This window comes from Dictyostelium discoideum (assembly GCF_000004695.1).
Source record: "Dictyostelium discoideum AX4 chromosome 2 chromosome, whole genome shotgun sequence".
Taxonomy (NCBI): domain Eukaryota; phylum Evosea; class Eumycetozoa; order Dictyosteliales; family Dictyosteliaceae; genus Dictyostelium; species Dictyostelium discoideum.
Genome location: NC_007088.5, coordinates 1,569,720 through 1,590,343, shown reverse-complemented (window position 1 = coordinate 1,590,343; position 20,624 = coordinate 1,569,720). Strand labels below are relative to the sequence as shown.

At 22.1% G+C, this 20,624-nt stretch overlaps 8 protein-coding genes across 8 annotated transcripts; 4 read left to right on the top strand and 4 right to left on the bottom strand.

The window, feature by feature from the left end:
• Positions 1–563: 563 nt before the first annotated feature.
• Positions 564–2,302, top strand: DDB_G0272156 (hypothetical protein; the record flags this gene model as incomplete). Its single annotated transcript, XM_640160.1, has 2 exons — positions 564–1,135; positions 1,252–2,302. The coding sequence occupies 2 exons, from the start codon at positions 564–566 to the stop codon at positions 2,300–2,302; spliced, it is 1,623 nt and encodes a 540-aa protein (XP_645252.1).
• Positions 2,303–2,492: 190 nt separating this feature from the next.
• Positions 2,493–5,211, bottom strand: DDB_G0272158 (hypothetical protein; the record flags this gene model as incomplete). The annotated part of the gene is made up of 2 exons (XM_640159.1): positions 2,493–4,238; positions 4,327–5,211. 2 exons carry the CDS (start codon positions 5,209–5,211, stop codon positions 2,493–2,495), a joined length of 2,631 nt encoding a protein of 876 aa, XP_645251.1.
• Positions 5,212–7,043: 1,832 nt separating this feature from the next.
• On the top strand, positions 7,044–7,754 carry DDB_G0272160 (hypothetical protein; the record flags this gene model as incomplete). The annotated part of the gene is made up of 1 exon (XM_640158.1): positions 7,044–7,754. One exon carries the CDS (start codon positions 7,044–7,046, stop codon positions 7,752–7,754), a length of 711 nt encoding a protein of 236 aa, XP_645250.1.
• A 758-nt stretch (positions 7,755–8,512) lies between these two features.
• Positions 8,513–8,730, bottom strand: DDB_G0272286 (hypothetical protein; the record flags this gene model as incomplete). Its single annotated transcript, XM_640157.1, has 2 exons — positions 8,513–8,680; positions 8,728–8,730. The coding sequence occupies 2 exons, from the start codon at positions 8,728–8,730 to the stop codon at positions 8,513–8,515; spliced, it is 171 nt and encodes a 56-aa protein (XP_645249.1).
• A 180-nt stretch (positions 8,731–8,910) lies between these two features.
• DDB_G0272284 (hypothetical protein) lies at positions 8,911–9,645 on the top strand (the record flags this gene model as incomplete). The annotated part of the gene is made up of 4 exons (XM_640156.1): positions 8,911–8,949; positions 9,054–9,084; positions 9,449–9,481; positions 9,521–9,645. 4 exons carry the CDS (start codon positions 8,911–8,913, stop codon positions 9,643–9,645), a joined length of 228 nt encoding a protein of 75 aa, XP_645248.1.
• A 122-nt stretch (positions 9,646–9,767) lies between these two features.
• On the top strand, positions 9,768–10,496 carry DDB_G0272436 (hypothetical protein; the record flags this gene model as incomplete). Its single annotated transcript, XM_640155.1, has 1 exon — positions 9,768–10,496. The coding sequence occupies one exon, from the start codon at positions 9,768–9,770 to the stop codon at positions 10,494–10,496; it is 729 nt and encodes a 242-aa protein (XP_645247.1).
• Positions 10,497–10,775: 279 nt separating this feature from the next.
• DDB_G0272282 (protein serine/threonine kinase) lies at positions 10,776–17,418 on the bottom strand (the record flags this gene model as incomplete). Its single annotated transcript, XM_640154.1, has 4 exons — positions 10,776–16,736; positions 16,843–17,031; positions 17,149–17,238; positions 17,350–17,418. The coding sequence occupies 4 exons, from the start codon at positions 17,416–17,418 to the stop codon at positions 10,776–10,778; spliced, it is 6,309 nt and encodes a 2,102-aa protein (XP_645246.1).
• Positions 17,419–18,880: 1,462 nt separating this feature from the next.
• Positions 18,881–19,516, bottom strand: DDB_G0272280 (AhpC/TSA family protein; the record flags this gene model as incomplete). The annotated part of the gene is made up of 2 exons (XM_640153.1): positions 18,881–19,404; positions 19,495–19,516. The coding sequence occupies 2 exons, from the start codon at positions 19,514–19,516 to the stop codon at positions 18,881–18,883; spliced, it is 546 nt and encodes a 181-aa protein (XP_645245.1).
• Between the last annotated feature and the right edge of the window lie 1,108 nt (positions 19,517–20,624).

The window sequence follows — 20,624 nt, the reverse complement described above, 5'->3', positions numbered from 1 at the left end:
TATTTTTTTTGATATTTAAAAATTGGAAAGTATTATTGAAGTAATTTTAAAAATAGAAAAACCATATATATATATTAATATTCGTAAATAAAATTAAAAGAAAAAAAAAAAAAAAAACAATGAATTTTCCTTTACCCCTTTTATTTAAAATTCTGAAAAAAGAAAAAAAAAAAAAATAATTAAAAAAAATTAAATTAAATTACCCCTGTATTTTGGAAAATAATATTAAAAATAAAAAAATTACCTTTTAACAAAGTCAAAATAAAATTCCTTTGTTTTTTTTTTTTATTTAAAATTGTTCAGATAAAAAAAACATTAATCATGATCCCTCAATTTTGTATAAATAAAATTTATTTATTTTTTAATTATTTTTTTTTTTCATTTTTCAAAATCTTTTTTTTTTTAATTCCAAATATTTTTTTTTAAAACCCAAAACGACATTTCCTTTTTAAAAAACCATTTAAAGAAATTTCTTTTGTTTTTTTTTATTTTTTTTATTTTTTTTTTATTTTTTTCACTTTTTTTTTTTCAGATTTTTTTTAATTTTTTTTTTATTTTTACAAATGAATTATAATGAAATACAAATAAATAAAAATTTAATACTATTATCCATTAAAAGTTTAGAAGTTTCATTTAAGCTGAACGATGGTGAAATAAACTCAAATATAAACAATATACCAACATCGTTTGATGTTAAAGAGAAAATTTTATCAATTTTAAAGAATAACATTGAAGATCAACTACCACTACCACCTGCAAATATAACTTTATTAAAACCTAAAACAAACAATAAACAAAGTGAAGATTATATATATAAATTCAAGATTGATATTAAATCAATAAACAATGATATAACAATTAATATATTAAATAATAAAACTATTCAATTCAATGGAAATAATTTAAAATTTAAATTAATTGTTAAAAATAATAATAATAATAATAATAATAATAATAATAATAATAATAATAATAATAATAATAATAATAATAATAATAATAATAATAATAAAATAAATTTAAATTTAAATTCTAATAAAATAAATGATACAGTAATAATTAATAATTTACCAAAATTAATATTTAATAATGGAGATTACATTAAATCTATTTTCAGCTATTTTGGTGATATAAAGTATGTATAATATTCTTTTAAAATAAAAAATAAAATAAATAAATAAATAAATAAATAAATAAATAAATAAATAAATAAAATTAACTTTAAATTTATATTTTTTTTTTAATAAATAGAAATTTTGAAATTTTAAAAGATGATTTAATTTCAATAAATCTAATTTTACAATTTCAAAATATTAATGATTGTAAATTATGTTTTTATGAAATGATAAATAAAAAATTAATTTATAGTGAAAGCTTATCAAATAATAATAATAATAATATAATTTCAATAATAGATTATGAAATTTTAATTGATGAAAATAATTATTTTTCATTTGAAAATATTAGAAAAAGGAAATTTGAAAAGGAACTTTTATTAAAAAGAGAAAAAGAAAGAAAAGAAAAGATAATCATTGAAAATGATAAAAAAATAAAGAATGAAGAGATTGAAAGACAAAGAAAAGAAAAGATTGAACAAGATATGAAATTAAAAGTAAAGAATCAATTAATTGCAATCGAGGAAGAAATGAGATTGAAAATGATTGAAATTGAAAATGAGAAATTAAAAGAACAACAATTTAAAGAAAAAGAAAAACAAGAAAGAAAACAAGAAAGAAAACAATTGAAAAAACAATTAAAAAGACAAAAAGTTCAACAAGAATTGGATGAAATCAAACAATTAGAAATTGATTATGAAAATGAAAAAATCTTATACGAACAAGAATTATTAGAAAGAATTGAATTTGAAGAAAAATTAAAGAGTGAAAATGAAATAACAATTGAAAAGATTGACTCAAAAATTATTGATCTCTCAAATTGGTTAGATAAATTTAAATTAATTTTAACTAATAAATATAAACGACAACGAATAATACAACAAAAAGATAAAGAAGAAAACAACCAATTTAATAGTACAAGTAAAGATGATATGTATTTAATGCCATGGCAGTATAAAGAGAATATTTATAATCATAATGATCTCTCAACAAAACCTGTTCATATCCCAAGTTTAGTGGTAAATCCCAATCAACTTTATCATGACCAAAAAGTATGGGTAATAAAAGAGAAAAATGATGGAAAGGAAAAAGAAGAAGAGAAAGATACTGATAAGGAATTAAAAGAAAAAGAATTACTGCTAAGAGAACAAATGTTAAAAAGGTTTTTGTCAAGTAAAAACAAGTGAAAAAATCAAAGTTAATGAATATTATAAAACATGTTATTGACATTAGGTTTAACCTTTATTTATTTTATTAAACAATTCGACAAAAAATTAATAAAGGAGTTTTGTTGTATAAATAAACAAATAATTAAATTTGATTTTTTTTTTTTTTTTTTTTTTTTTTTTTAATTTTGTCTTTATCTTTGATTTTTTACTAAAAATCAAGACTGATAGGATCAGGTGGATTGTTTTGGTCCTGTTCATTTTTATGTGTTGTGGTCAAATCTTTATCACTATCATTTATTGATACACTTTCTTTTGTATCTGTTGAAGAGATTGCCTTTGTTTCAGTTTCTGCTTCAGTTGCCCCTGCAACATTTGCTCCAACAGGGATATTAGATATCATAGTTGTTGAAGATACTGATGCCATATCAAAATCATCATCAAAATTAATATCACACTCACTACTATCGTCAATGGTTATAGCAGATGTATTGATTGAACTATCAAGTTGATTGTGCGATATATTTGCTTTCTTTATAGGTGTTGGCGATTTATTAATATTATTATTATTATTATTATTATTACTGTTATCTAATATGGATGGTATGATCATTTTTTGTTTCTTTGGTAAAGTTGGATTTAAATCCAAACTATTATTTACATTCTTTTTAATTATATTACTATCGTTATTCTTATTGTTGATCTGACTGTTTGTCTGTTGAATTTGTTGTAGTTGTTGCTGTATTTGTTGTAGTTCTTGTAGTTGTGATTGTTGTGATGGTGACTGTGACGATTGTTGTTGAATTTGTTGCTGAACCTGTTGTTCAAGTTGTTGTTGAATTTGTTTTAATTGTTCAAGTTGTTGTTGAATCTGTTGTTGAGTCTGTTGTTGTGGTTGAGTCTGTTGTTGTGGTTGAGTCTGCTGTTGCTGTTGCTGTTGAGATGAACGTTGTGTTTGGTCCTGAGATTGTTGTCTATCCTTAACAGAAGGACAGGTTAATTTATATTCAAAAAACTTTTCATTTTTAATTGGTTCTGGAAGATAAATTTGAGTAACTTGTGATTGATCATCAAATGCATGATTATATTGATAATCGGCACCATAACCCCAGTCTTTCATCATTTTAGTTGGAGCATTACGTAGATGAATAGGTACAGGTGGACCTTCATGTTTTTCCAAGTACTCTCTAGTGTGAGCATACCAATGATCACAGGAATTTGATTTGGCAGCATTTGCTAAATATACTGCACATTGAAGTATTGCATTGGTGCACTCTGGCATACCAACGAAATGAACGGCTTGATAAGCGGCTATTGCCAATGGCAGTGCAGAATTGTCGGCCAAACCAATATCTTCACTTGCCATTCTAACCATTCTACGTACAATATAAAGTGGTTCACAACCACTTTCCAACATTCTAATTACCCAATAAGCAGTTGCATTTGCGTCACTACCACGAACACTCTTATGTAATGCACTGATTAATTCATAGAAAGCGTCACCACCCTTGTCGTAAATAAGACTCGTTCTCTGTAGTAGAGAACCCATTTGCTTTTTTGTTAAAACTATATCACGAACTATTCCACTGGTAGAATGCTTTTCCTCCATTCTCTCCTTATAGGTTTGTTCTTCTTTATTAGCCTTGATTGCCATATCCAAAACATTTATAGCTACACGAGCATCACCATCTGCAATCTCTGCCAAAGATTTTATTGCATCTTCATCCATTATCAAACGTCTATCCATTAACAATGGTGTAACTTCCAATGTTCTCTTTATTAATGTCTCCAAATTCTCTTTTGTTAATTTCTCCATCTTAAATACTTTGCATCTACTTAATAATGCACCATTCAATTCAAATGATGGGTTCTCTGTAGTTGCACCAATTAATATTATAATACCACTTTCAATTGCTGGTAATAATACATCCTGTTGTAATTTATTATATCTATGAATCTAAATTTTAAAAAATAAAATAAAAAGTTAATTATTAATTATTTATTTATTATTTATTATTTATATTTGACAATATTTTAATAATTACTTCATCAATGAATAAAATTGTTTTTTTACCAAATTGTAATGTATTTCTTGCTTTATCAATTACTTCTTTAATATCTTTAACACCTGAACCAACTGCTGATAATGCATTTATATTGTAATTTGATTTGGATGCTACTATTTGTGCCAATGTAGTTTTACCACAACCAGGTGGACCATAAAGTATAAATGAAGGCAATTCTGGTGATTGAAATAACTTTTTAACAATTGGATCACCAACCAATAAACTTTCTTGTCCAATAAAATCACTCAATTCTGTTGGTCTCATTTGCTCTGATAGTGGTGCAAAACTTTTCTTTTTAAAATTTGTTAAAAAACTATACTTATTTTTTAAATCAATATTATTATTATTAATATTATTATTATTATTATTATTATTATTATTATTAATTGTAGTTGTAGTTGTGGTTGTGGTTGTTGGTTTAACATTAGTGCTACTATTGTTATTATTATTATTATTATTATTATTATTATTATTATTATTATTATTATTATTATTATTATTATTATTAATATTATTATTATTATTATTATTATTATTATTATTATTATTATTATTAGGTTGTGTAAATGAAGGTAGTTTTGGTCTCGTTGGGAATGAAATAGTGTGACTTTTGGTTGGTGTGAGGTTTAGATTTGGTTTTGTGGGTGTATTTTTATTATTGTTGTTGTTGTTAATAGAATTGTTCCCATTGCTTTTGTTTTGAATCTTATATAAATTTTGGTCTTCTTCAAAATCATTAATATCTATTATTTCATTGTCATCCTCTATATAACCTTTTTCATTTACGACGTTGGCGTTATTTGTTTTTGTTTGAAAAAAATTATTTATTTTGGTGTTTGTATTTATATTTGTTTTTTTTGACATATTTAACAAAATTAAAAAAATAAAATAATAAAATAATAAAAAAAAAAAAAAAAAAAAAAAAAAAAAAAAAAAATAAAAAACAAAAAAATAAAAAATAAAAATTTAATAAAAAAAAAAAGTTCAATTTTTATAAGAAAAAAAAAAGGAGGGAAAATTTAAAAAAAAATAAAAAAAAAAATTAAAAATGAGTGATGGGGTTTTCAAAAAATCTTGAAAAAAAAAATTTATAAATTCTTTTTTATTTTATTTATTACTTTTAAAAATAAATCTAATTTTATTTTTAGTATTTTTAAAATAATAAATTATTTCTTTATTACACTAAAGCCAAAAGTCATCGACAAAGAAAAAAAAAAAAAAAATTACCACATCATAGTTTTTTAGGTTTGTTATTAATTTGAAAAAATATAAAACCAAATAAATTTATTTAATCTATAATTTCTTTATTAATTTTTATGGATTGGGCTAATTTATTTTTTATTATTTTCAAAATTAATTTTATTTAAAAAAAAAAAATCGTAATGGAATTTAAAAAATTTTAAAAAAAAACAGGTGCTGGCGTGGTTCGTGGAAAAAGGGGTTTCGATATTTTGGGGGTGATTTTTTTTTTTTTAAAATTAATTTTTTTTATTTTTTTTTTTTTATTTTTTTTTTTTTTTTGAACCGATTGAATCTGTGTGGGATTCGCCCCCTATATATAAAGACTAAAAATATTATATCATTGTATTTTTAATATTTATTTTCACTAGCCAATAAAGAATTTTATTATTTAAATAAAAACATATAAATAAAAAAAAATTAAAAATAAAAAATAATTAAAAAAAATTGAGATTTTATTTTTTTTTTTTTTTTAATTGTTTTTTTTATTTTTTTTAGTGAATTGTTTGTCCCAATATAAAAAAATATTTATAAAATAAGTTATTTTTGTTCAATAATTTAATTTGAAATTTTATTGTTTTTTTTTTTTTTTTTTTTTAATTTTTTTTTTTTTATTTTTGTTATTAATTTTTTTTTGTTTTTTTTATATTAATGATTTTTTTTTTTTTTTTTTTTTTTTTGGCCATTTCACATTTTATTTTTTTATTTAGGTAGGTTTAGATAATTAATTTATTTGTGTATATAGAATTCAATCAAAAAAAAAAAAAAAAAAAAAAAAAAAAAAAAAAAAAAAAAAAAATTTTTTTTTTTTTCCTTTTTAATCACAAAATATTTTTTTTTTTTTTTTAGGTTTTTTTTTTTTAACCAAATTACTATTTAACCTAGTAAATTTTTAGTAAATTTTTTTTTTTTTTTTTTTTGTCAAAATTAGTTTTTTTTTTTTTTTTTAAACAAATCCCTTTTTAGACAATTTTTTTTTTTTTTTTCATTTTATTTTTTTTTTTAATTAAAAATAATTTTTCATATAATCGATCATTTGTCGGTTGGTAATTTAAGAATTTTTAATTTTATTTAATTTTATTTATTTTTAATTTAATTTAATTCAATTTATTCAATTTTTTTTTTTTTTTTTTTTTTTTTTTTTTTTTTTAGGTTTTCCCTTCATTGTGGGATTATGGTTTTAATAGTAAATTTCATCAAATAATTTTTTTTATAAAATGTAAGCAATCTTGTTTATGTATTTTTTTTTTTTTTTTTTTTTTTTTTTTTTTTTTTTATTACCTTTTTCCACTTTCTATTTTAATTTTTTTTGTTTTATTTTTCATATTTATTTTTTGTGAAAAGGATTTTATTGTTTTTTTATACACACATACGCAAAATTATTAATATTCTTTCATTTAGAATTTTTTTTTTTTTTTTTTTTATTTTTTATTTTTTTTTTTTTCACCCAACTAAAAATGAATTTCCACCACGAACCAAGTGAAAGTCCAATTTTTGAAGCTATCGAAAATGGCCAAACTAGATCTTTATTAAATAAAACTGAAATCTATAGGACCCTAGCAAAAAAATATCCAATTTTTTCAAAGTTTTTGATACATGTATCATTAATGACTCTACCACCCGCACCACTTCAAGAAAATCCTAAACCACCACAACAACCAGTACAACCACCACCAGTACCACTACCACTAACACCACTGTCGCCATTTCAAGAAACTCCTCCTTCTCTTTCTGCTCCACCACCACCACCTCCACCACCGCCCCCTTCATCTCAAGAAAATCCAAATTTAGAATTACCTCTTGGAGAACCATATGAACCACGAAATGACCAGGTAATCGAAGAACACGAGTGCAATATCAAACGTATATCGAGTAATTTAAGAGAAGTGATTAATAATATTGGAAAATTACCAGCCCCACTAAATCAACCAGAACACTTTCTAGAACCATTCACCAAAATAAAATTTGGACCACTAAAATCAAAATCAGTCTTAAACTCTCTCCAACATTGTGTTATTTCTTTCAATAGGTATTTAGAATTTTTTGAAATGAATGATCAATTCATTGACCAAATTACTATCGATTCTGCCATCTCTGAGTTATGTCTAATTTTGGAAGAATTTTTAGCTTTAAACATTTATTTTCTCGCTAGAGTTGGCCATATTTGACCTCCCTTAAAATATTTAGTACTATTTCATAATTACATTGTTATGGTTTTTTTGGCCATAGAAATGTTTTTATAAAATAGTAGTATTTTATTATCAACCATTAAAAATTAAAAATAAAAATAAAAAAAATAAAAAATATAAAAATAAACCGTCAATTGTTGGTAATAATAATAACAATAATAATAATAATAATATATCTTTAAAAAAATAAAATAAATAATTATAATAATGAAAGAAATTTCTTTTTTTTTTTTTTTTTTTTTTTTTGGTTTTGAAAGTAGTAATTTTTGTTTTATCCACAAACTACTAAAAATTTTTGAAGATTAAGATTTATTTTTAAGAAAAAATTATTAATATCTTTTTAAGTGATTGATGTTGTTAAAAGAGAAATTACAAAGAGTGATCCGATTTAATAAAAAAAAAAGGTTCAATTTTTATCAGAAAAATGAAGAGGAGTGAAAATTAAAAAAAAAAAATAAAAGGAGTGATAGGGTTTTCCAATAAATCTTGAAAAAAATAAAAAAAAATAAAAAAATTAATAAGTAAATCTTGAAAATAAAAAAAAAAAAAAAAAATTACACTAGAAAAGTCAAGACAAAAGTCATCACTAAAATATCAAATGAAAAAAAAAAATTTACCATTTAGTTTTAAAAAAAAAAAGTAAATAAATTTAATCTATAATCTCCTTATTTATTTTTTTGGATTTGGCTAATTTAATTATTAATTTTTTTTTAAAAAAAATTGCGGGTTTGCCCAAATTAATTTTTTTTTTCTTTTTTTTTTTTGGAAAAATTCACCGGCGCGGTTTTTACACGAAAAGGGGTGCCGATATTTTGGGGTGATTTTTTTTTTTTAAAATTTCTCAATTTTCTTTTTTTTTTTTTTTTATTTTTTTGATCGAAAAAAAACAATGTGGGAAAGGCCCCCTAAAAAAAAAAAAAAAAAAATTTTAAATTAAAATTAATATTTTTACCATTGCGTTTAAATGCACACCCCATAAAACGCTAAAAAATAAAATCATATTAATAATTTCCCTACACAATAAATAAAAAACAAAATAAAATAAATAAAAAATAAAATAAATTAATTTTTTTTTTTTTTTTTTTTTAATTTTATTTAATTTATTTAGGTGAATTGTTTGGTCCAATGAAAGAATATGAAACAAAATGAATACTTCAGAATAGAATTTTTTTTTGTTTTTTTTTTTTTTTTTTTTTTTTTAAATTAAATAAATTTTTATTTTTTTTTTATTTTTTTTTTTTTTTTTTGTTCATTTCTCTTTATTTTGATTAATATAAGTTTTTTTTTTTAGATTTTTTAATTTATTTATGTATGTATATATATATTTAATTAAAAAAAAAAAAAAAAAAAAAAAAAAAATTTTATTTTTTTTTTTTTTTTCCTTAATTAATCAAATTTTTTTTTTTAATTTTTTTTTTTTAATCAAATTCCTTTTTAGAAGATTTAAATTTTTTTTTTTTTTTTTTTTTTAATCCTTTTTAATAAATTAGTTATTTTTTCATTTTTTAATCTTTTTTTTTAACTAAAAATAATATAATATAATAATATAATATTTCAAATAATCGATCATTTGAAGTTGGTAGGTAATTTAACAATTTTTAATGAAATTTCATTTAATTTTATTTAATTTTTTTAATTTTTTTAATTTTTTTTTTTTTTTTTTTTTTTTATAGTTTTCCCTTCGTTGTGGTATTGTTTTTTCAATAGTTAATTTCATCAAAAAATTATTTTTTATAAAATGTAAGTCTTGTTTATGTCTTTTTTAATTATTTATTATTTTTTTTTGGAAAAAGGTGATCACCTTTTTCCACTTTCTATTTTAATTTTTTTTGTTTTATTTTTCATGTCTTTTTTTCGTTTAATTTTGTGAAAAGGAAAAAATGCTGTTTAAAAAAAAAAAAAAAAGAAAAAATTAGTACAAAATAATAATATTATCTTTTTTAATAGTTTATTCCTTTCCTGTAGAATTTTTTTTTTTTGTACAATTAAAAAATGGATTTACACAACAAATCTAATGAATATTCAAACTGCAAAGCAATGGAAAATGGCAAAAATAGATCTTTAATAAATAAAACCGAATTATTTAAGATCATAGCAAAACAATGTCCATTATTCTTGAAATATAATTTTAATGAAAAAATGGTAATAGAGCTCCCTCCACCACTACCACCGGCACCACCACCACCGCCACCACCACCACCACCACCACCACCACCACCACCACCACCACCACCACCACCACCACCACCACCACCACCACCACCACCACCACCACCACCACCACCACCACCACCACTACCACCGCCACCTCCACCATCTCAAGAAAATCTACATTTAGAATTAATTCTTGGAGGTCTAGTCAATGAACCACAAATTGACCCAGTAATCGAAGAACACGAGTGCAATATCATACGTTTATCGGGAACTCTTAGAGAAGCTACTAAGGGTATTGGAAAATTACCAGAAACACTAAATCAACCAAATCTCTTTCTAGAACCATTCCCCAAAATAAAATTTGGACCACCAAAATCATGTGTAATCTTAAACTCTCTTGACCCTTGTTTTAAGTATGTCGTTGATTATTTAGATTTTCTTGAAACGGGTCCCTTTGGCCAAATTATTGTCAATTCTGCCATTCCTCAGCTAATTCAAATTTTTATGGAATTTTTAGCTTTAGATTTTTATATCCACGCTAGGGTTGGTCATGCTCGACCTCTTTAAATATTTAGTACTATTTCATAATTACATTGTTATGGTTTTTTTGGCCATAGAAATGTTTTTATAAAATAGTAGTATTTATTATCAACAATTAAAAATTAAAAATAAAAAATAAAAATATATCTTTGTAAAAAAAAAAAAAAAAAAAAAAAAAAAATAAATAATAATAATAATGAAAGAAGTTTTTTTTTTTTTTTTTTTTTTTTGGTTTTGAAATTTACAAATAGTAATTTATGGATAAAATTTTAGTTTTATCCACAAATTACTAAAAATTTTTAAAGATTAAGATTTATTTTTTAAGAAAAAATTATTCATATCTTTTAAGTGATTGATGTTGGTAAAAGAGAAATTACCAAAAGTGATTGGATCTTTTTCAATATCTTCAATTTTTGAATTATTTTTACCACCACCAATACTATTGTCACTATCTTTACTATTATTAATTTGTCTACCACCATTATGGTTATTATTACTACTATTTGATAGTGAAGATGATGTTGAAGAAGGTGATGATGATTGTTGTAATATATTGTTATTATTATTATTATTATTATTTTGGACATTTGAATTATTATTTTTATTTTTGTCATTATCATTATTAATATTATTATTTTTATTATTATTATTATTACCTAAATTTCCATTTGAATTATTATTATTAGCATTAACATTACTATTATTACAAATATTATTTAAATTACCACTACCATTATTATTGCTGCTGCTGCTGACACTATTATTGATATTTTGACCACTAACATTACTATTACTATTATTATTATTATTATTACTTTCACTGTTATTATTATTTTGACCTAAATTTTGAGATTGAGGTTGAGGTTGAGATTGAGGTTGAGATTGATGTTGAGATTGGTGTTGAGGTTGTGATTGATTTATAGTTAAAAAATCATCTTCAGCTTCATCATCATACATTGATTGTCTATCCCAAAAATAATCAGTATCATAATTATTTTCAGGTTTTGGTAAGAATATATTATCCATTTCTTGATCAATAAGAGTATCCCAATTAACATTTGCAAAGAATGGATGAGTTTTAACTTCATAAGCACCATTAGCACCTAATCTTTTGTATGGATCTGGATTTAAAAGTTTAAGTATTAAATCTTTTGCCTCTGATGAAATCTCTTCTGGCCATTCCATTTCACGATCACGATGTAAAATATGTTGAAAGATTAACTCTGGTGTATCATCATTAAATGGTGGTGAACCTGTTAAAAATTCATATAAAATAATACCCAATGCCCACCAATCAACTGTTTGACCATGACCTGTACCTAAAAGAATCTCTGGACTTAAATAATCTGGTGTACCAACGACTTTTTTAACTGGTTTCTTTAATGGAGTTTTCAAAGTATTCTTTCTTTGTGGATATGGTGATAAAATATTTGTTTGACTTGAATTTAAACTTGTATTACCATTACCATTTGGATTTCCAGTGGTGCTTGAATCATCCATCATTGAAGTATTTGTTGGAGAAGTACTAAAATTGAAATGAGTATTTGTATTTGTATTTCCACTATCTTCCATTTTTTTATCATCTATAATACCAATTTTAGATAAACCAAAATCTGTTAATTTAATATGACCTAAACCATCGATTAACATATTATCAGGTTTTAAATCTCTATGAACGATTGCAGATTTATGAAGATACTCTAAACATAATACAGTTTCTGCAATGTAATGTTTTGCCATATGCTCTTCGAAACAACCTAATGCACGTAATAATGAAGCACAATCACCACCAATTAAATATTCCATAACCAAATAAAGTTTATCAGTTGATTGAAAAGCATAAAATAATTTCACAACAAATTCATTTTGAACCATTGCTAAAATATTTCTCTCTACAATCACATGATTAACCATATTCTTTCTAATTGTATCCAATTTCTTTAAGACTTTGATAGCATATAAATCACCAGTTTTCTTCTTTTGTGCTAAATAAACTCTACCAAATGCACCTCTTGAAATTGGTTTAATAATTTCAAAATCTGCAATACTAATAGAGGTTGTATTTGATGAGGTTGTCAATGAAGATGGTGGTACTATAACTTGTGGTGGTGGTTGTTTCATTGGTGGTGGTGGTGATGATAAAATTGGTGATGAAATTTGTGACGATGACGATGAATCAACCTTTGAAGATGGTGATGGTATAATATCTTTAATGAATGGTATTATGCCCCACATTGACCATTTCTTTCCTTTACTTGTAGTTGTTTGTGCTGCATTTTGAAATTTAGAATATTGTACAAACAATGCTTTCTTTTCTTCAATGATTTTACAAATTCTTTTACCAAAAACATGTAATGCCATATCGGTTGAATTCTCATCGATTATAGCTTGAACACGATTGATAACATCTTGACATTGTTTTGGAGATTCAACAGGGCCATAGGGTATATTGAATAGGTATTCCAATTGTTGTCCCAATTGAGAGATGATCTCATCATCAATTAGATAAGAATATTGTTCACTATTATTAGGTGATGCAAAACTATCACAAATAATACCTTTAACCAAATTTAATATTGAATATAAACGTTCGTCATGTGATGAATGATTCTTAAAATCATGTTTATTTGTAAGTGCACAAAATGGTGTATGCTTTGCCAATTGACTTTGTGTATAGGTATCTTCACAAATTCTACAAACAAATGATCTCTCTGGTTTATTTCTCATCTCTTCAGTTATTATAACATGTTGATTTGGATATAATTGTTGTTTTTGTAATTTCTTATCATATTCACTTAAAATAATCATATTACCAATACCATTATTATTTGTTGTTTCTTTTTGATAATTTTCTTTTAATAAATCTGTTAAAATTGATTTCTTTTCTAAAATTGGTGATGATGATCTTTGATTTGCTTTATCAAATACTAATGTTGATATTGGTTGTGGTTGTGGTTGTTGTTGTTGTTGTTGTTGTGGTTGTAATGGTTGTTCTTGATGTTGTTGTTGCTGTTGCTCTTGTTGTTGTTCAATTAATTGTGATGCAACATCTGATAATGGTGGTTCATAAATTGAAGAATTTGAACTAATTAAATCATTTCTACTAGAGATTGGACTAGTTGGGAATGAAGAACTATCATTTAATTGTTGTTGTTGTTGTGGTTGTGGTTGTGGTTGTTGTGAAAGTGGTAATTGATTTTGTGAAGAAATTAAACTTGGTTCACTATAACTACTAACAGTTGAAGAGGTAGCAGTATTTGTTAATGGTGTATTATCACCACTAGTTGTTGTTGGTGTACCACTACCTATATTAATACCATTATATTGATTTAAACTTGAACTATAAATGATTGGTTCATGATAAGATGAAGAATAATGATGATTAATTTCATTGAAACTTTGTAAACTTCTACTTAATCTCTTTTGTTGAACCAATATACTATTACTACTAAATGATAATGGATTAACTGAAGATCCAGCAGTTCCAGTCGTTGTTCCCGTTGTTTCATTTTGTTTTTGTTGTTGCTGTTGTGATTGCAATTGTTTATTAATTACATTTGTTAAATTCTTTTCAACTGGATTTAAAACATCGACAACTCTAGAGAATTCTGAGAATATGAATAAGAATTTTGAGACCAATGATGTCATTTCTTTATTTGAAATTGCTGTTGCAAATAAAGTTTGAATTGATTGAACAATTTGTGTATTCTTTTCTCTTTGATCATAAACACTCATATTGAGAACTGTATTTGCAAGTTTTTTAATATCATTTGCAATCAATTGAGTATGTTGTTGTTTTTGTAAATTACCACCTGACGTTGCCTCATGATCGATATCATCGATAACCACCTCTATGAAATTCCTTATTTTCTTATCTACACTTAACTTTGTTGAAACTAATTTTTGATTAATATCAAATCTTGGTTTACCATCTGATGAGAATCTAGTTGTTTTACTTATAAATTTCTCTCTAATAATATTAATTGATGAAATATCACCATGATGATGATGATTATTTTGATGATTATGATGTGGGGTTGTACCTAAAATTGAATCATTTGGTTTTACAGGTAATGTTAATGCTCTAGATCTTAATGTACCATTTTTCTTATTTGGTGTTGTTGATGTTGATATATTTCCACCAATTTCTTTCTCTTTTTCTTTTTCTTTATCCTTTTCCTTTTCTTTATCTTTTTCTTTTTTCTTACTTGTTATAAAATCTGATATTGAAGCAACTTTTGATTTTGATTTCGATTTCTTTTCTTTTTTCTTTGGTTCTATTATTTTTACTAATGGTTTATTTATTAAATCTAAACTATTATTACTATTATTATTATTATTATTATTATTATTACTATTATTATTATCATTATCATTGGATTCTATATTATTATTTACAAGTTCGGTGGTATTATTATTATTATTATTATTATTATTATTATTATTATTATTATTATTATTATTATTATTATTATTATTATTATTATTATTATTATTATTATTATTATTATTATTATTATTATTATTATTATTATTATTGGATTCTATATTACTATTATTGTTATTTATATTATTATATTCATCATTTAAAGAAAAAACAGGAATTGGTATTAAAAGATTATTTGGCAAAGGGAGTGAAGTCATTGGGGATGATCTTGCTCTATTTTGGATTGGTGATACATTTGTTGGTGCTGGTAATAAATTTGGTGTTGTATTGCAACTACTACCTGATGCTGTATTACCATTATTATTATTATTATTATTGTTATTATTATTATTTAAATTAAAATCATTATTATTATTATTATTATTATTATTATTATTATTATTATTATTATTATTATTATTATTAGCATTTAAAATTGGTGAAGATGGTGGTGAATATGGTAAATTTGATTTTGGATTAAAGTATTGATTAATCGTTGTAAAAAGTGAAGAAAAAGGTGAAGCTGATGATGCTGATGATGCTGATGATGACGATGATGATGATGATATTGATGATGATGAATTTGATGGTTGTAAATAATGTAAATGACTAATATAACTTGGATTATTTGAGCTATTACTTTTTCTATGATGAGGTTGTTGTGATGAAGTTTTAACTGGTTGATTTAGACCACCACCAACACCACCGCTACCAATTGGACCACTACCACTTGAAGAACCACTGCCACTTGAACTACCACTTGAATTACTATTTGATCTTGATGATAAATTACTAATATGTCTTTGTGTTAACGATAGTGGTGGTAAATTATTAACAATATTACCTCCTCCACCACCACCACCACCTCCACCACCCTGTTGATGTTGTGGTTGTTGATAACTTCCTGGTTGTTCTAACATTGATGACAAATTTTCATTTGATATTGAATTATTTAATATGTAAAGCTCATCAGATTCATCAATACCAATTCTAATATTTGAATGTAATACACTTGATAAATTTAAATCTGATTTTGATTTTTGTGGTGGATGTCTACGTGATAATGATGTTGATGAACTTGATCCACTACTATTACTACTTGTTGTATTAACACTTAAACTAACTTGTGAGCTACCTCTATTTAATCCATTATGATGATGGTGGTGGTGATGACTATTATTATGATTATTATTATGATGATTATAATGATTATGATTATTACTACTATGGCTATAATAATAGCTATTATTATTATTATTATTATTATTATTTGAATTATTAGGACCAAGAGCACCAATACTTGAACAAACACTATTATTATTACTACCATCACTTGAGAATTGATAAGATGAAGGTAACATATTTGAAGTAGAAGAACTACTTTGAACTGGTGAAGTTGGAGCTGAAGCAGAAGTTAATGTTGAAAATTCAAAAGAACCAGATTTTTTAATACGTGCACCATTATTTTTTTTCTGTCTTTCTTCTTCCTCTTGTTTTCTATATTGTTCTTGATCTTGAAAATGTTGTTGTGATAATTCAATTGCTTTAATCCAATCGTTACAATCCTGTTCATCACGTGCTTGTATTGAAAATGTTGGAAAGAATGTTTCATTCTTTGGTATGATTTGAAATGAAAACTTTCTCTCTGTTTCTCCTATCCTCTTTATTTGACTACCAATCACTGGTATCATTCCTGTAGGTTCTTGATCTGATTGATGTTTAAAATAATAAATTAATCCATCTTTTAATACAAAATATCTTTTTTTCCAACTTCTAATTACATGTCCTTCTTTAATTAAATATCCACTTTTATCTGGATTATTTAATGATGTAAATGCAGGCTAAAAATAATAATAATAAAAATTTGTTGTTATTAGTATAATTTTTTAAAATAAAATCAATATCATTTTAAAAAAAAAAAAAAAAAAATTTATTTTAATATCATACCTCATTTTGTGGAACTAACCAATTAATTAAACAATCACTATCTTCTATTTGTTCATGTTTTACTAAATCTTTTAAATATTTTTGTAATAATAATTTTCTTTCTTCGACCAACTCTCGATTTGTACTATTTTTAAATATATATTTTTTTGGTAACTTTGGTAGTTTAATTTTTGGAAATGCACTTTTTATCTATAAATTTAAAAAATATAATTAATATTATTATTATTATTATTATTATTTGTAACTTAAAAAAAAAAATAAAAAAAAAATAAATAAATAAATATATATTAATTATTTTTAACATACCTCAGAATCCAATTCATGAAATTGACTGTACCTTCTATATATATTCCATTGTCTATTTGTCATTAAATTTGTAACATTAACCATATAAACCTAATAAATTAAGTTTTCAAAAAAAAAAATAAAAAAAAAAAAATAAAAAAAAAAAAATCGGTTAGATAATGTTTTTGGATGGAAAAATAAAAATTTTAAAAGATATTTTACCGTAAATGCATTGAATGTTGTGGGATCAAGTCGACTCTCGTCTCCCAAAATTGATAATTGATATTTCATTTCAATATGAATTATTTAATTTATTTATATAAAAAGAAAAGATCAATTATTGTGTGTGTGGTTTTGTGTTTTTTTTTTTTTTTGAGTTTTTTTTTGAGATTTGTGATGAGGGATGTTTTTTAAGATATTTTAAAATATATATACTACTAATAAAACTTTTGTATATATTTGAACCGAATAAATAAATAAATTGATGTAAAAACTTAAAAAATATTAAATTTTTATTTTAATCTAGTAGTACAATTTGTAGTGATATTATTATTATTTTTATTTTTATTGATTGACAGCTTGAGGTTGCTTATTTTTTTTTTTTTTTTATTTTTTTTTTTTTTTTTTATTCAAGATATTATTTAAATATTTTATTGTTTTATTCAACTCTACACATAATTATGAGAGTTTTTTTTTTTTATTTTTATTTGAAATCTTTTTTTTTTTAAAATTATTTTATTTTTTTGTTTTTAATATAATAATTCACACAGTGTAAAAAAAAAAATTTGTTGGATTGTTATTGGTCAATGTTGATTGGATTATAAATTTGGGCTTGTGTGAATGTTTTGTGAGAAAAAAAAAATAAAAAATAAAAAAAAAAAATAAAAAAAAAAAATAAAAAATAAAATAAAAAATTATTTTTTGTTTTGAAAATTGAAAAAAAAAAAAAATCAAAAAAAAAAAAAAAAAAAAAAAAAAAAAAAAAAAAAATTTCTTTGTGGGAATGGAAAATAAACAACAGGTAATCTCTTTTTTTTTTTTTTTTTTGATTTTTTTTTTAATATTATTATTATTATTTTTATTATTATTAAAATTTTAAATTTATTTTATTATTTTTATTATTCTCTTTTTTTCTTTTGATTTTTTGATTTTTAATTGTTAACAAGCTAGATTTTTTTTTTTTTTTTTTTTTAAATTTTTTGACGACGTTTGCGCTTTTTTTTTTTTTTTTATTTTTATTTTTTTTTTTATTTTTTATTTGAGATATGTTTTAAAAATTAATTAATTATTTAAATTAAAAAAAAAAAACAAAAAAAAATTAAAAAAAAAAAAAAAAAAAAAAAATAAAAAAATAATAACAAAAAAAAAAAAAAAGAATGTATACATTTAGATTAATTAAAATTTTTAATAAAAAAAATAAAAATTAAAAAAGAATTCCAAATTAAAATTATATATTGCACACACGAACGCCCAGTTTACTTAGATCCCTAAAAAAAAACCAAATCCTTTTTTTTTTTTTTTTTTTTCAACTTTTTTTTTAATTTTTTTTTTATTTTTTTTTTTTTTTTTTGTAAAGAATAAATATTATTACATTGTTACTGCAATCAAAATAAATAATAATAAAAATAAAAATATTTATTTTGAAGAATTTTTTTTTTTGTTTATTTTTTTTTTTTTTTTTTTTTTTTTTTTTTTTTTTTTAAAAAATATTTTTTAATTTAGAAACGGAGGAAACAATTTTTATTATTAAAAATTATGAAATTGGATTACTAACAGCAGGGTTTGTTGTTGTATTAGAAGCTACAGTATGATTGGTAGAATTTTGTGGTGAATTTTTCATTTTTTCAACAGCTTTTAATGCTTGTTTTAGATGTGATTCAACTTTAATTGGATTCGAATAAATAGTATCAATTCTATGTTCTTTGTTAATAACAAATGTTGTTTTTGAAGGAAAAATTAACAAATCTTTGTGAACTCCAAATCTTCTTGCAATTGCTCCATCAGTATCAGATAACATTGAAAATGGAATATCATTAAATTGGGCAAATTGTTGGTTTTTTTGGTGATCATCATAATTAACTCCAATTACTTCACATTGTAATGTTTTTAGAATTTGATAGTTATCTCTAAATTCACGTGCCATATTTGCACCAGATTTACTTTCATTCTTTGGATAAAAGAAAATTATTATAGTTTTATTCTGGAATTTACTATCATCCAAGGTTAAACGAATTCCATTTTGGTCTGGTGCATTAAAGTTTGGTGAAACGTCTCCTTCTAAAATAATAAAAAATAAATTAAAATATAATAAAATAAAAGTTAATTAAAATAATAATAATTTCAAAAATAATATTTTTAATATATTACCTTTTAATTTAGTGTGTGTCATTTTTATTTATTTGTTTGATATTATTTGTTTGAGTTTAATTGTTGTTTTAATTGTTTTATTTTTGAAATGAAAAAAAAAAAAAAGAAATTACATTCCTTAAATACTCTTTCTTTGTTTTTATTTTTTTTATTTTTTTTAATGAAATAATTATTATTTGAATTTTTAATTATTTTATAATTGAAATTAAAAGAAATTGTTTTTTTTTTTTTTTTTTTTTTTTTTTTTTTTTTTTGGTGTTATAAAATATTTTTTAAGATTATTTAAAAGGATAATAACACAGAATCTATTAAATGAATTTTTAATTATCTTATAATTGAAATTAAAAGAAATAAATTTTTTTTTTTTTTTTTTTTTTGATATAAAAAGTTTTATATTATAAAATAATTTTTAAGATAATTTAAAAAGTAATAACAGAAAATCTATTAAATGAATTTAAATTTTTTTGAAAAAAAAAAAAAAAAAAAAAAAAAAAAAAAAAAAAAAAAAATTGATTATGTGCCCCGTGTTGGAATTATTCATATTTAGAATGAAAGTTGTATGATTAGAAAATTGAAATTATATATTAATTAAGAGTGGGGAGATTATAAATCTATGTAATCTTATTTTTTTCGAGTTGTTAATAATTTTTATTATACCAAACCTAAATCCTTAAATATTTTTTTTTTTTAAAAAAAAAAAAAAAAACAAAGATATAAAATATAAAATTAAAAATTAAAATAAAATAAACAAATTTAGAATTTTTTATCTTTATTATTTTATATTTTTTTAAAAAAAAAGATATAAAATATGAAATTATTAAATTAAAATGAAATAAACAAATTTAACAATATGATTCTAAATTTGTAAAATTTTTAAAAAAAAAAAAATAATAAAAACAAAAAAATTTTTTTTTTTTTTTATAAAAAAATTTTACAAATTTAGAATCATAATGTTAAATTTGTTTATTTCATTTAAGACCCTGGTATTATTTATAGTCAAAAATCGTATTAATTTTTGAACTGTTTTTTTGACGAAATTAAATAAAATTGGTGCTGGTTGACGGTTGGTAAAAAAAAAAATCAAAAAAAAAATGAAAAAAATAAAATTATAAAAATCAAAAAAAAAAAGT